This window comes from Gouania willdenowi, chromosome 11, assembly GCF_900634775.1.
Source record: "Gouania willdenowi chromosome 11, fGouWil2.1, whole genome shotgun sequence".
Lineage (NCBI taxonomy): Eukaryota > Metazoa > Chordata > Actinopteri > Blenniiformes > Gobiesocidae > Gouania > Gouania willdenowi.
In genome coordinates, this window is record NC_041054.1 from 10,322,634 (window position 1) to 10,336,047 (window position 13,414).

The window sequence follows — 13,414 nt, forward strand, 5'->3', positions numbered from 1 at the left end:
CCATCTTGGTTGGGGCAACGTACATTGCAGCTTGTAAATTGGAAAATAAATCATAACTTACTAATTTCTCAACCGATTTGCATGCGGTTTACTTTATTGTAAAAGTGAAAATATATTAAATTTAAAAGAGGAACTTGGAATAATCTGGTACTTAAGTAATGTGAGGAAAAGCCACTAAAAGTCAGATTGTCCCGGAGCAGCTGCATGATCAAGGTGCTGTCTTAGTACGTATATTCATCAACATTTCTAGATTCAAAGTGTTTGTCATTTGCACAATAAAGAAACATGTTTCCCTGCACAATGAAATTCCTCCTTTGCTCACCACACTGCTGGATGCCACAAAAAACAAATTTGAAACAAAGAAGAAAAAAAACAAACAAATAAAGAGTAACGTATAATAATATTTTAAAAAGTAATCAACATATATATGTACAAAGTAGAAAAGACAGAAAAGTCAAATATAAAGTGTAATTTTGTATAGTTTTATAGGCTGTTGAGGAGTCAGATGGCAGAGAGGAAGAAGTTGTTCCTCAGTCTGGTGGTCCTGCATTTCACACTTCTGTACCTGCGTCCTGAGGGTAGAAGTGTGAGCAGTCTGTGTTGGGGGTGTGTGGGGTCTTTAATGATGGAGTCAGCTCTCCTATAAACTCTGCACTTGTAGATGCTCTGCAGAGAGGAAGGCTGTGTCCTGGTGATCGTTGATGCCGTCTCCACCACTCTTTGCAGACGTTTACGGTCCATACCCGTGGTGTTGCCGTACCACATGGTGACACAGCTGGTGAGGATGGACTCAATGATGCAGATGTAGAAGCTGGTGAGGCCTTTTGGTGGCGTGGCACGTCAAATTTCCTCAGGAAATACAGCCACTGTTGAGCCTGTCGAGCTCTGCTATGGCATCGTCAAACACCTGCAAGGCATAAGAGACTTTCATGAGCTTTTTAAACCTTTGGGAAAACCTAGAAAAGAAACCCAAACCTAATTTAGATACCTTTGATATCATGGTGATCTAACCCCTGTACAAGTTGTATATTTTTTGAAATCTTTGAATAATAAGGTTTCAGTCTCTTTGCCTTGTTCTTATACATTCTTATTCAAAGTCTTTACAAACTTGTGTAGTTTACCTGCATGCATGCAAGTTTACTGATCAAATACAAAAAACACAACATTATTGAAAGACATTTCCTTCTAACCTATTTAAAGAATGTTAAGTCGTCACAGCGATGTCCGACATCACTAATCAGTCAACTAGTAACTAGTTTAACAATAACACCAACAAATAAGGCAATGCAATGTGCCTCAAATTCAGCAGTTTCCTGGTTCAAATTGGTACACGGGAAGAGGAAATGCACATTTCCTATAAAAGGATGTTGGTAAGTTTTCCACACAAGAGAGGTATTAAAATGACACAAAACACAAACCCTTAAAGTTTTTAATTGTTAAAACAAAAGGCTTCGAGTAGCTGATGATGGGCACGCCCGACGTAGATGAAATTCCCATTCAATACCTTCCCGTTCATTTCATCCACTGCCTGAAAAACACAAAAATACAAAAAAAAAAAAAAGTCAAGGAAACAGTCACTTCTGCTGCTAAAAATGTGTAACAATTTCCAACACCGAAGCATCAACCCAAGCCTTACCTTCTGTGCATCCTGGTGCCTTTCAAAGCTCACAAACCCAAAGCCTCGAGACTTTCCACTCTCGTCTGTCATCACCCGAACCTTGAAATTTCCTGGGGAACAAACATATTATCTTTATTGAAAAGTTGAACACTCTTTAGTCGACTCAAGCACAGATTGCTTCTAGGAACAAAGTTCAGGTTGCTTCTCTCAAACTGACCATATTGACTGAAGACTTCTCTCAGCTTCTCATCATCAATCTCTTCGCCAAAGTTTTGAATGTAGACGTTTGTGAACTCTTTGGCTCGGGCACCCTGCTCAGCCTCCCGTTCTTTTCGGGATTTGAAGTGGCCCACAAATCTGTTCAAATGACCAATAAAAATATGTTCTTAATGAGAAGTTCATCATTATTATCGCACATATTTAAACCATGCATGTGGGCATAGCAATTTTTCAAGATACAATTAATTGAGACAGTCAAAACTAAAAAATGCTAAGATGATTTACTAGAAGATCAGACGTGAGCAGAGCAGAGACTGTACAGAGTAAACAGCCTGAGATGAGTGGAGTACCATAATTTCCGGGCCATAAAGCGCAGTTTTATTGGCCGCATTACCATAATTTATCAATATTCTAAGAAAAATCCACATAAATGCCGCACCCTAACATAGGCCGCATCCTATTGGCTGATGAGGGTGCCCTTCAGACAACTCAGCCAGTCAAAACGGACAGGTAGGCAGGCTGCTGTAGTACTGTAGTTAGGTTGCAGGGAAATGTCCATGTTTCAACTGATAAGTTTCCTTTACTAAATGAAGTCTGCTCCTCACTGCACCACGTCTACATATCAGTCCATTTACAGCTTTTTATTGTCACTTTTTACTGGAACCAGACTGATACACCGCTTCCTCCGCTCTTCTTACCATGAACTACCGCAGAGCGATCACAGCGAGTCGGACTCTGAGTCAGAATACAGACGCGATCGCTTCTGAACAAATCCAACGTGGTGATTTGGCAACTTCATGCTGCTATGCAACTATTACAAACTGGCTGACCTTTACTGTAGATGGAGCAGAGATCAGAACAGCCTGGATACAGCCTGTATCCAGGCTGTTCTGATCTCTGCTCCGTCTGTCTGTCTGTTCTCCTTACGGAAGCGTCTCTATCAGCATTAGAATCCAGAGCGCCGATCAATCCTAAACAAACCTAAAGCGGTAATTTAACAACTTTGTGCTATTTATTCTTTTATTACAAACTGGCTGACTATTACTTCATCCACGTTGCTGCTATTTCAGTGGTCTCTCTCTCTCTCTCTATTTCTCTGCGTCATTGCTATGATGAGGCAGTGTGCATCATGACAAAATGAGTGATCAGAATGATTCAGTGCGAGCAAGAACGATTCAATGTTAACAACTTCATTGTTCCACCTGGTCTAATGTGACGGAGCTCAATGTTGTGGTGGCATGAAGTTTATAAAACCAGGAAAAATCCACAATTTAGCCACGTCAATGTTTTAGCCGCAGGGTTCAAAGCGTGAGAAAAAAAAGTAGTGGCTTATAGTCTGGAAATTACGGTACATTAAAACATTTCAACCCAAGTGTAAACTTACAATTTCCGGTCAAAGAGCAGCATGCCATTCATTTTCTCAATGGCTTGTTCTGCTGCCTCGTGAGTCTCAAAATGCACAAACCCATGTCCTTTAGAGCCATTTTTATCACAAACCACCTTTTGAGAAAGAAAAAAAAACATGCTGCTTTAAAGCCACACACACACACACACACACATGCAGAAATCATATTCTTTCTGTGTTAGCACTTAAACACAAAAGTTATTGACTGGAGTTCAAATTTCTCAACAGCATTAGTCAACTGCAAAACACTGACACAAAACAAATTTTTCAGTGACATAACATTAAGAACAGCATGCATTTTAAAAAAACGTAAGAGTGATATATAAAATGATTACATGGCAGCTCCATTTGTATGACTAAGTAGTCAAAGCATCACAACTTTGTATTTAGTAGGTAGATTTCCCCCAATACTGTCAGTTTCTCCCTGTTTCTGAGTCATGCTAAATGTGAGGCCGGTCACACTCTGCACATCTTTCAGTCGCGTTTCTACAAATAACATGGTGTGCAGAAGATATTTTTAGATATTAAAGGCACACAATATGTTTTGACCTTGTAGGTTATTCTGCACTTAAATTGAACTGCTAGAAAAAGTTTGTGTAAAAGACTAGTCGATAAGTAAACATCTATTCTTATAATTTGCTGCTTCAAACTGCCAGAATCAGAATAACTAAACATGTGACGTGATGTTAAACCCCCTTTGTGCCAAAAGATGGTAGTCTCATGAGGTTTCGCATTTGAGAGTGGAGTTGGAGCTGTGTCTCAGATATGTGAAGGATGTAAATTTGAGACACATCATCAGTAGTGTTCCTTTGAATCATGGGGTGTTTTGGCCTTTTTAACAGTAGACACCCTCATCAAAGGTGGTCAGCTACAGGGTGATAAAGCCTAAGCTTGCGTTCGATAACTGTTTCCCACTTTCTCGAATGTGCAACTTTGGGGTCCTCTTCCCTGAGCCCAGCCTAAAGCTGACCGCAAACTTTACATGTATATCAATCATGTAATAAAAACATTATCCAGAGGGTATTGAGCATTTCTCATCAGAACTTTAAAACGTTTAGGGTTTTAGTTACTCGTCACGGTGTCTGTTAGCAGAATGACGACAGTGTTCCAATGAAAAGCACTCAAGAATCCACAAACATGCACAAGATCTCAGACAAGAGAAATCTGACCACCACCTAAATCAGCTAATGTATGATGTGGTGGGAGGTGAGAAAGACCGTTACCTTGCAGGACAGGATGTTGCCAAACGCAGAGAAAGTGTCATAGAGAGCCTTGTTGTCAATAGACTTGTCGAGGTTCTTAATGAAGATGTTTCCCACTCCGCTTTTTCTGAGTGAAGAATCACGCTGTGACCACATGATGCGCATAGGTCGTCCGTTGAGCACATCAAAGTTCATGGTGTCCAGAGCTCGCTCGGCTGGTAGGGGAGCAAAAGAAGAGCAGACATGACATTCATGTTCATTGTTTTATGGACATGTGTGAACATGTTTCACTAATGGGGTTGTCTACTACAGATCTGTGACTCTAATATGGAATTATTTTACAATATAGTGCTGACAAGCTGTGCTACAAACACTTGAAAAGCGCATACACTTCGTCTACACAAATCGACAGTAATGATTAACATTTTGCCTTTCTTATTTGTCCAATATTTTATTTTGCCTTTTCTTATCTATCAGTGGGTTTACAGTCCTTATGTAGTGTCACTAAATAAAGTTCCTTATTTTGATTTTATTAGGCAGTTGTCTTTCATAATCTATGTTCAATGTCAATGCCTCACTATGGGATGCACGCCCCTGCTGCAGCCCTCAGAAGCAACAATCTCATTACGCCAATCCTGATTGGCTGGTGAAACGTATCCGTCCACCACAGGTTGTCCCACCCACCATTAGTAGCGCAGGTGGATGGTACTACGCCATTTAACTGTCCACAGACGGATCTTTCATTAGCCTCCGTCGCTGGGCACTGCTAGTTGGATGCTTTGCTTTTTGATCATACCAGACCTACCAGCGCTTACTTTACCACCACGCTTTGCTAGCACTGCCCTTGACGCCCCACCACGGCTGTCGAGTTCCGGGCGCTAACCCGCCAGTTAAAGATTCGGCTCAAACTACCTCGACGCCCCACCATGGCTGTCGAGCTTCCGGACCGGCTACGGCTGAGCCCAACACTTGCCTAAACGCCCCACCACGACTGTCGGGTGACGATTGGTTTCTTCTCGGCTAGCACACCAGTTAGCTGCCTCGTGTTAGCACTAGCTAACTACCTTGACTCCCTGCCTGCACACCTGCTCGCGAGGGATGGAGGCCAAAGCCCCTCACACCAGAGGGTTCGGAGACTCCGAGGCTCGACTCTGCCGATACGGGAACAAAATATTGAGCAGAGACACACACCAGGTCTGCTTGAGCTACCCGGGGCTGGAACATGGTCAGCTGGCATTTGATGTTCATTTGGATGGCATTTGGAGCCAGTTCTGTCAACACTGCTGTGTTCAAAGTGAAAGGTCTCCGCAGACGGCTAGCACGCCAAGCTAGTTTGTCTGGGCATGACCCCCTTCTCCCTTCACAGGGCGCTGCCGTCACAGCGGGAGAGGAGGCGGGGGTCATTGAGGAGGCCACAGCGGGGCCCGGCACCAGCTGGGGCTCCCAGCTCAACCTGACCGCTGTCCCTCCATATGAGGAAGACAGCCTTAAACTGGACTGTGGGGAGGATGAACATCCCACCTTTGAACTCCTCATATCAGAGGATGAAGAGGAGAGGATAGTGACTTCATGACTATGGCTCGAGCTGCACAGCCTGCTGCCTCTGATGCCTCTCGAGAGGGAGATGAGGCAATATCGCTCATGGCTAGAGAGCTCAATGTCCTCTCTCTGCTCACAGCTTACCAGGCTAAGCTGTGGAAAGGTTTTGGAGGAGATATCAGTTGTCATCCAGTGCAGGCCATAAGAAGAGCAATGGGAATTATGGTGCAGCAGAAGCGAGCACGGTGGCTTGACCTCGCTAACTTTTCAGACAGAGAAAAGAGCGACATCCTGGACATGCCCGTGTGAGGCCAAAACGAAGGACAACGAGGCTCTACGCCTCTGTCTTCCCCGGAAATCCCTGGCTCTATCTCCACCTGTGAGGTGCAAGATGCTTACACAGGCTGTTCCTCAGAGCTTGCAGTTAAAAGCGTCAAAACCGTCTCAACGCGGTTGGTCCGGCTGGCCCAGTAAACTTTTGGCCTCGGCTGCAGCTCCGCCGGCACAGCCTGTCCAGGCCAGGAAGAAGAAGAGAGTGGCCGGTTCGTGGCCTTCTCCCCTCCGGTGACGCAGCTAGAAGTTCCCTGTTCTCCAGCTTTACCTGTTCTGCTTTCGAGCATGCACCTGGGGTTCTCCCACGCCCCCATCTCCCCGTTACCACGGCCTGGACTGGAGGCAGCCGGGAAAGATGGACATGGTTCAAAGGAGGGTTCAGCTGTGGCCCCTCCCTCATTATCATAAGCACGTACACACACACATTTTATTAAAAATAAAAAAGTGTGTCCAACTGTGGCCTCCAAGCCTAGATCTACGTGCTCTGAGCAGATATCTCAGGAAATTCAGGTTCAGGATGCTTATGCATGCCTCCCTGCTGTGCCTTGTGTGACAGAGCAATTGGTTTACATCTGTTGATCTGAAGGACGCATATTTCCACATCCCAATACATCCTCCCCACAGAAAGTATCTGAGATTTGCTTTCCGGGGGATATGTAACGAGTGCCGCTTGCTCCCTTTTGGTCTTTCTTTGAGCCTGAGGGTGTTTGTGCGGTGCACGGAAGCGGCCACGCTTGGCCACGTATCAGGACGATTGGCTGCTTTTGGCACAGTCGGAAGCGATGACCAGAGCGCGCATTCTATTACGTCACCTGTCCGACCTGGGTTTTGTGATAACACGGAAAAGAGCATGGTGTCCCCAGCACAGGAAATAGTCTTCCTGGGACTATCCCTTGTGAAAATTATGAAAGAGAACTTTAGGTTAATCACATAACCCAGATTCTCTGAGTAATATGTGTGAGATGTCTCACCAGACAACGCTTCTTGCTTGGGCGAGTGAGAAGAGGTGCTTATATTGAATGGCGTAGAACAGGGGTTATGTGATTAACCTAAAGTTATCAGCAGTTATGTCGGCCTAAATTAAATAATTAATAAATCCCATGATATGGGTCAGGCTCGACAAGTGTATTGTCTGTGCGGGGTCTCCTTAAACCAACGTTTTGATTATCTTTTAGTCGTGGCCATTTAACTAACAGTTATGAGTTGTTGTGAAATACTTTAGCTATTCACCGAACAGCTGCTGCTTATTACAACCTTGAGCTTTCTTAGGTTTGTGGGAGTTTACTTGGTGAATATTTAGTAGTCAAGTTTTTGGTTTATTTTTACACTTTTTGGTCTTTGTTATGTTTCTGCTGGGCCTTGTGTGTTTTACTTTGATTCATCTATAATCCACGGTAGCACCCTTGATCTGCAGGTTTGAGCCTGTTTACCGTATTTTTCGGACTATAAGGCGCACTTAAAATCCTTTAATTTTCTCAAAAATTGACAGTGCGCCTTATGATCAGGTGCGCCTTATGTATGAAATTAACTACTGTGCTTCAACATACTGAACTGAAAAAGTGAGTGTATTGTTCTGCATTTTATGTGTTAAACCTGAACAATGTTGAGAGTTATTGTTAATGAGTTGAATAAAGTTTGACTTATCTGACTATTTTATTTCGCTTAATGCGTCTTAATAATAATAATAACAAACCGGTGCGCCTTATAGTCCAGTGCGCCTTATGTATGAAAATAGACCCAGTCAGACCCATTCATTGATAGTGTGCCTTATAGTCCGAAAAATACGGTACTGTACTCCACAATTATAGACTCGAGAATAGTTATAGATTTCTGTGGTTAAAGGTGTTTGAATCTAGCTACTTCAATTCAAAAGTCCTCTCGTATCATATCGCATGCTTTTATGGTTTTCTTAATATTTCCTTTGGGCCTTTAGTTTTTAGTTTCTACAATCCCAGTTACGTCAGTTTGTTGGTTAAATGATTAGCTTTTTTCCTCTCCTATCTCTCCCTCCAGGTGTTGCTTATTAGACTGCCTTCTCATGGCTATTACATGAGCATTTTGTTTGCCTATTCCTGTTCGGACCTGGTTATATGATTTGTTTCAACCAGTAGCCTTTGCTTTCTTTTTAGGGTGACATTTAGTATTTTTCTGTCAGTCTTTTGTTTTTACATTTGCATTTTCTTAGACCTATTAACAATATTCTAAGGGTATTACCAAATCATGCATGATTTGTTCTTGTTGTTATAGCTTATAGCTGTGAATACATTCTACCATAGCATTAACAGAAGGCTTTGAGATCTGATTCACACAATCTAATCTGGAGAACACAGAAGCAGTCTTGTCACAAGTGTGTAGACAATGTATTGTTGGGAGTTGTTATCTATGACTTTTGAGCATACGCTCCAAATATTTCAGGGCCGACACTGCATTTTCACCCTGAACAACACTGATAAGTCACCTCTCTGTTAAAATAGTAAATTGAATCGAAAGTTATACACTTTTTTTTTTTACTTCTACAGCCACATGAAAAATTATTTACCAGCTTTTAAATAAAGCCTCATGTGATGTGAAAGGCAGTGTATATTGGCTATAAACTAAATTACATGAAGTTGGAAAACAAGTCCTTTTTGTAGGAATAGGTAAAATGTAATCTATATAGATGATTCCTATATTTTATACAAATTAAGATCTACTTTTTATGCAACACATTCCACCTTGGATATGTTGAAATTACGTTATACTGACTCGTGTGTTAATTGTGTTTTCAATGTAATTTGTACTTTAAAAAAAATCACCCTGTGAACCAGACTGGGCTTGTAGGGCTTGGGTTTGAAACGTATGACGGCAATTTGAAAACTTTGTATTTATGCTGTGTATCTCAAATGTAATTGTATTCCAAACTGTAATAGTAAGCTATTGTAATAGATTAACTAAATATACATTTTAAATGTTGAATACAATCTTATTTGAACTGGTTATTATTATTACTACATACATGTTTAATAACAGGATATTTAAAAAAAAAAAAAGATTCATATGTATATTTTTTTAAAACTAGGAACGTTTGGCTATTATTTTTTAAATGTATACACCTTGTCGGCGGGCCGTCAGCACTTGACTAAACTAAACAACGCGCGCCGCCATTTCAGGCAACATTTGCCTGACAACCGCTATTTATCGCCGATATCACGGTGGAGATTTTTCAGTCTGGCTGATTTTTATCGTATAATAACCAAATCCTGCGTAGTATTTGGCTGTCATAACCACGCCTGGCTGAAGGAAAAGATGGCCTTTTACAGAATACAGACAAAAAATGGCCAGAAACGGAAATTATGGATCCAAGCACTGAGACGACCAAACGTAGATGGAACTACATGGAGCCTAAAATCCAAGCGGTCATATGTTTGCAGTAGACATTACGTTATTAGTAGGTTGTGTATTTTGGGGATCTAATTTCTTCCTGACTGATTTTATGACATTGATTATGAATTAGCCTACATTTAAATTGGAATTTATTCAGTAATGACTGAAATGTTTATGGCTAGTATGTCAAACATGACGACAAGCAACATGAAATTAACAGTAAATATACAATGCGTTGACTTGTATATGAACTGTAAGTATATTAAATAAACAAATGTGCTTCATATACCCATTTATGTTTTAATTTAGGATGTATTATTATTATTATTATTATGTTACTAACCCTAATCTGCTGAAATATTTTTACATCGAGTAAAACCTTTGTGTTGTGCGTGGTAAATAGTGTAAATAGCGGTTGTCCGGCAAATGTAAATCCCTCTTAAAATGGTGGAGGGCGTTGCTCAGGCAAATGTCCCGGATGATGATGTCACCACGAAAAGGTGTATAGATGAATGTTTCAGAGTAACCCCTGCCCAATGCTCTTGTACCATCAGAGGTACACATACCCCTGTTTGAGAATCATTGTTGTTTATAGATTTGTGTTTTTTATTTTTATTTTTATTAAGCAGGACTAATCTTAAACGAATGTGGGTCGGTGTTGTGCTGGCAGAGAACTGATAACAAGACACTTTTAGTTTAGTCATCTACTACTGAATAGTTTCTCAACATGTGGGTCAGGAAGACCAAAAAAAAATGGATAGCAGCGTCATTTTCATTGGTTCACGGCCCGGGCATGTGCCTGGGAGCCAAAAGGGAAAGTAAAGTCAGCTTTTATTTCAAATATGAGTGTCGACTACACACAATTAAAATATATACAACTTATTTTTATGTAATAAACACATAATAAAAGTACATTATCGATACAAATGTCTATTTAATTTCTTTTTTAGTATAACGTCGTGTTTTTTGGGTCGCAGCTTGTGATTAAATGGAGGTTTTCTTTACTTTGTCCCAAAGCCAGTGGTGTGTTGAAATATGGTGGCCATGCTGAGGACATGTAGCTGTGCTGCCCTGACGACAACATGTCGGCTCTAGTCACGTGTGGCTGTCTTTTCCACACATGAGTTCATAGCATTAGCAACAATATAAAAGTCGTACAATGATCTCAAACATACCGTCCGCTTGCTGCTGGAAGTTGATAAAAGCGTAACCAAGAGAGCGTCGGGTGATGATGTCTCTGCAGACCCTGATGGACAGGATCTCTCCTGCTGGGCTGAATTTCTCAAACAAAGTCGCCTCGGTGATATCACGGTGCAGGTCCCCGACGTACAGGGAGGCCACGGGATTAACGGGGGCGCCGAATTCCATGTTTATGTCGAGGAGGACGCTGGGTAAAATGTCGGATATCTTTTTTTTATGACTGGAAAAAAAGTTTGGCGGGCAGTCAGTAGCCAATAGTTTCAAACACCCGAGCCTTTCAACGAGAGCCGTTAAAGAGTGAGAGTTACGACAGCGGAAGTTCGAAATGCTTGACCATTACGTGTTTCACGTAGCCTCAAATAGTTCCCGGAAGTTCTTGGCGGGCAATTCGAATCGATCGATTTCGAGTGAGTGACGTAACTGGGATTTTCGGTAATTTGTCGTCAATAACTGCTTTGATTTACAACATTTATATAGTACACCATAATTTGCACACGTTATTAATGTATTATTAATTAATTAATTAATTAATAATCATGTTCTAACCTAACATGTTGAGTGTTAATAATGCACACGTTAATGGATTTAGATGCTCTTATAATAATAATAATAATAATATCCAATATGATAAATTAAGGGCGTATGCTACGAAGCTAGAACAGTTTATCCTGGATTTATCTCCATTAGCCAGAGAGAAGCTGTCCTACGAAGGTTGATAACAACATGCTAATTTAAGACAAGTGATTTCAGCCTGCTACATGTGTGCTCCCACAAAAGGGGTGGAGATTGCAGCGTCTAACCAATCACTATAATGGAGACACCTGGCAGAGCGACCTTTTTTTTTTTACAATGGAGGAACAGCTTATGATCTTGAACAAATATAATGAATTCAAAACCATGATGACAGCAAAGAGCAACAGTGTTAGTGCAGCGCACCAGAAGGGATTGGTTAGGAGGCGAAGCTTTTATACTCGCTCTGACCAAGCTAGATGTTGCTTAAGTTGAAAATTATGAATAATTAAAATCCATAATTTAAAACAGGAACAACACTGTTGTTACAGAAAATGCAGGAATTAAAGCAGGACTAAGTAACTTTTGGTTATGTCACTGCCGCAAAAACTCCGCACCCCCGAAGCAGCAGCTCCTCCCTCCCGCTTCAGTGAGACGGGCAGCGGGAGGCTTCCTAAACGTACCGGGGCAAAATTAAAGCGGTTAATCTTGAATAAACTAAATTAAACTTTATTACAGCACACACGTGTTTCTATTCAGGTAGATCTCTATTTATTGCACACACTGGGATGAGAGCACATCGTTTCACTGTAGTATGTTCCTGCTGATGCTGTCAGCCTCACTATAGTGTATGAATGAATGAATGACTTTAAATATATATATATATATATATATCCTAAAGGATGTCTTCAGTAAATGAAAGGATTGCGTTTATCCATTAATGATATTTCTTTCCTAAACGCAGCTGTCAGATCTGCACCAACCAGGATCTTCTAACAATGGGCAGGTCGTTTTCTAAGAGAACTGATTGGTCAGATCCTAGCCAGAACAAAACCACTGTGCGGAAACGCCTAGCAGCAAACTCAAAACATGCTTCATTTTTGTTTTATGGTATTAGTAGAGTAGGACGATACACACAAAGTTTACAATACGATTCAATATACGATATTTGGCTTTCAATAACGATACAGACAATATTCTTGGAAAAGGGGAAAAAAGGGTTAAAAAAAAAAATGCAGTTTGAAAAATTAAATAACCATGCTTTTATTTGACATTAACTCTGGGCATACTTACTCTGGGTATACCCTTTTCAACGAAATAGATATGATAAAAAAAAAAATAAAGACAACCATTTATTCCTATTCAAAGTGCAAAAAGTGTCACTTTGCAAATAGAAAAAAACAATTTCAGTGTTTCCAGTTAATTGAAACTTCGTAAAAAGGGTTGTGTTCCTGCTGATAGCAAAATATTAAGCTTTTGGTCATGTGATCACTTACCTCAGTAGTTCCCAAACTGTCTTCTGCTTTTAATGGGTAAATACAAAAATAAAATAAAAAAAATTACTTTTCTTCTTCAAATCTCATAGAAATAACACCAAAATTGTAATCACATGTTTCAGAACAGTAATAAAGCTTTTTAAAAGTGCAAAAAAAAAAAAAACTTTTGTTTTTCATGTTTATGGTTCAGCAAAGCCATTCTAGACGTTAACTCCCCTCTAGGAGGCGCAACCATAGACTTCTTAGAAAACTAGATGCATCAGGACGTGGTGGCCATCTTGGTTGGGGCAACGTACAGAATGTACAATGGAAAATAAATCATAACTTACTCATTTCTCAACCGATTTTCATGCGGTTTACTTTATTGTCAAAGTCAAAATGCGTATTAATATTCCAGAACATTTGATTAGAATAATTTAAAAGAACTGAAGATTTCCAGTTTCCTTGTCTCAACTTTACATCTTACTGTTCAACCGTATGCAACACAATGTCCTTGAGTTATTAGTTTGCATGCCCTGAAAAACAACGA

At 40.7% G+C, this 13,414-nt stretch overlaps 1 protein-coding gene across 2 annotated transcripts; it reads right to left on the reverse strand.

Moving 5' to 3' along the window:
• Window positions 1-468: 468 nt before the first annotated feature.
• On the reverse strand, window positions 469-11,223 carry LOC114472658 (polyadenylate-binding protein 1-like). Of its 2 annotated transcripts, none has more exons than XM_028461972.1 (7): window positions 10,855-11,223; window positions 4,466-4,659; window positions 3,222-3,337; window positions 1,836-1,975; window positions 1,637-1,728; window positions 1,505-1,528; window positions 469-907 (listed from the first exon to the last, which is right to left on the reverse strand). In XM_028461972.1, exons 1-7 carry the CDS (start codon window positions 11,045-11,047, stop codon window positions 851-853), a joined length of 816 nt encoding a protein of 271 aa, XP_028317773.1. In that variant the 5' UTR covers window positions 11,048-11,223; the 3' UTR covers window positions 469-850. The 2 variants fall into 2 exon arrangements, with proteins under 2 accessions (XP_028317773.1, XP_028317772.1); XM_028461971.1 differs by having other exon boundaries at window positions 1,419-1,528.
• Between the last annotated feature and the right edge of the window lie 2,191 nt (window positions 11,224-13,414).

What these genes read in the sequence shown, in the direction of transcription:
- LOC114472658 (XM_028461971.1), bottom strand. Translation starts at nt 11,047, where the DNA reads ATGGAATTCGGCGCCCCCGTTAATCCCGTGGCCTCCCTGTACGTCGGG. An exon ending in CTGCTCTTTGACCGGAAATT is followed by an intron (nt 1,976 to 3,221) that starts GTAAGTTTACAC and finishes TCATTTGAACAG; the next exon opens with ATTTGTGGGCCACTTCAAAT. An exon ending in AGAAGTCTTCAGTCAATATG is followed by an intron (nt 1,729 to 1,835) that starts GTCAGTTTGAGA and finishes TTTGTTCCCCAG; the next exon opens with GAAATTTCAAGGTTCGGGTG.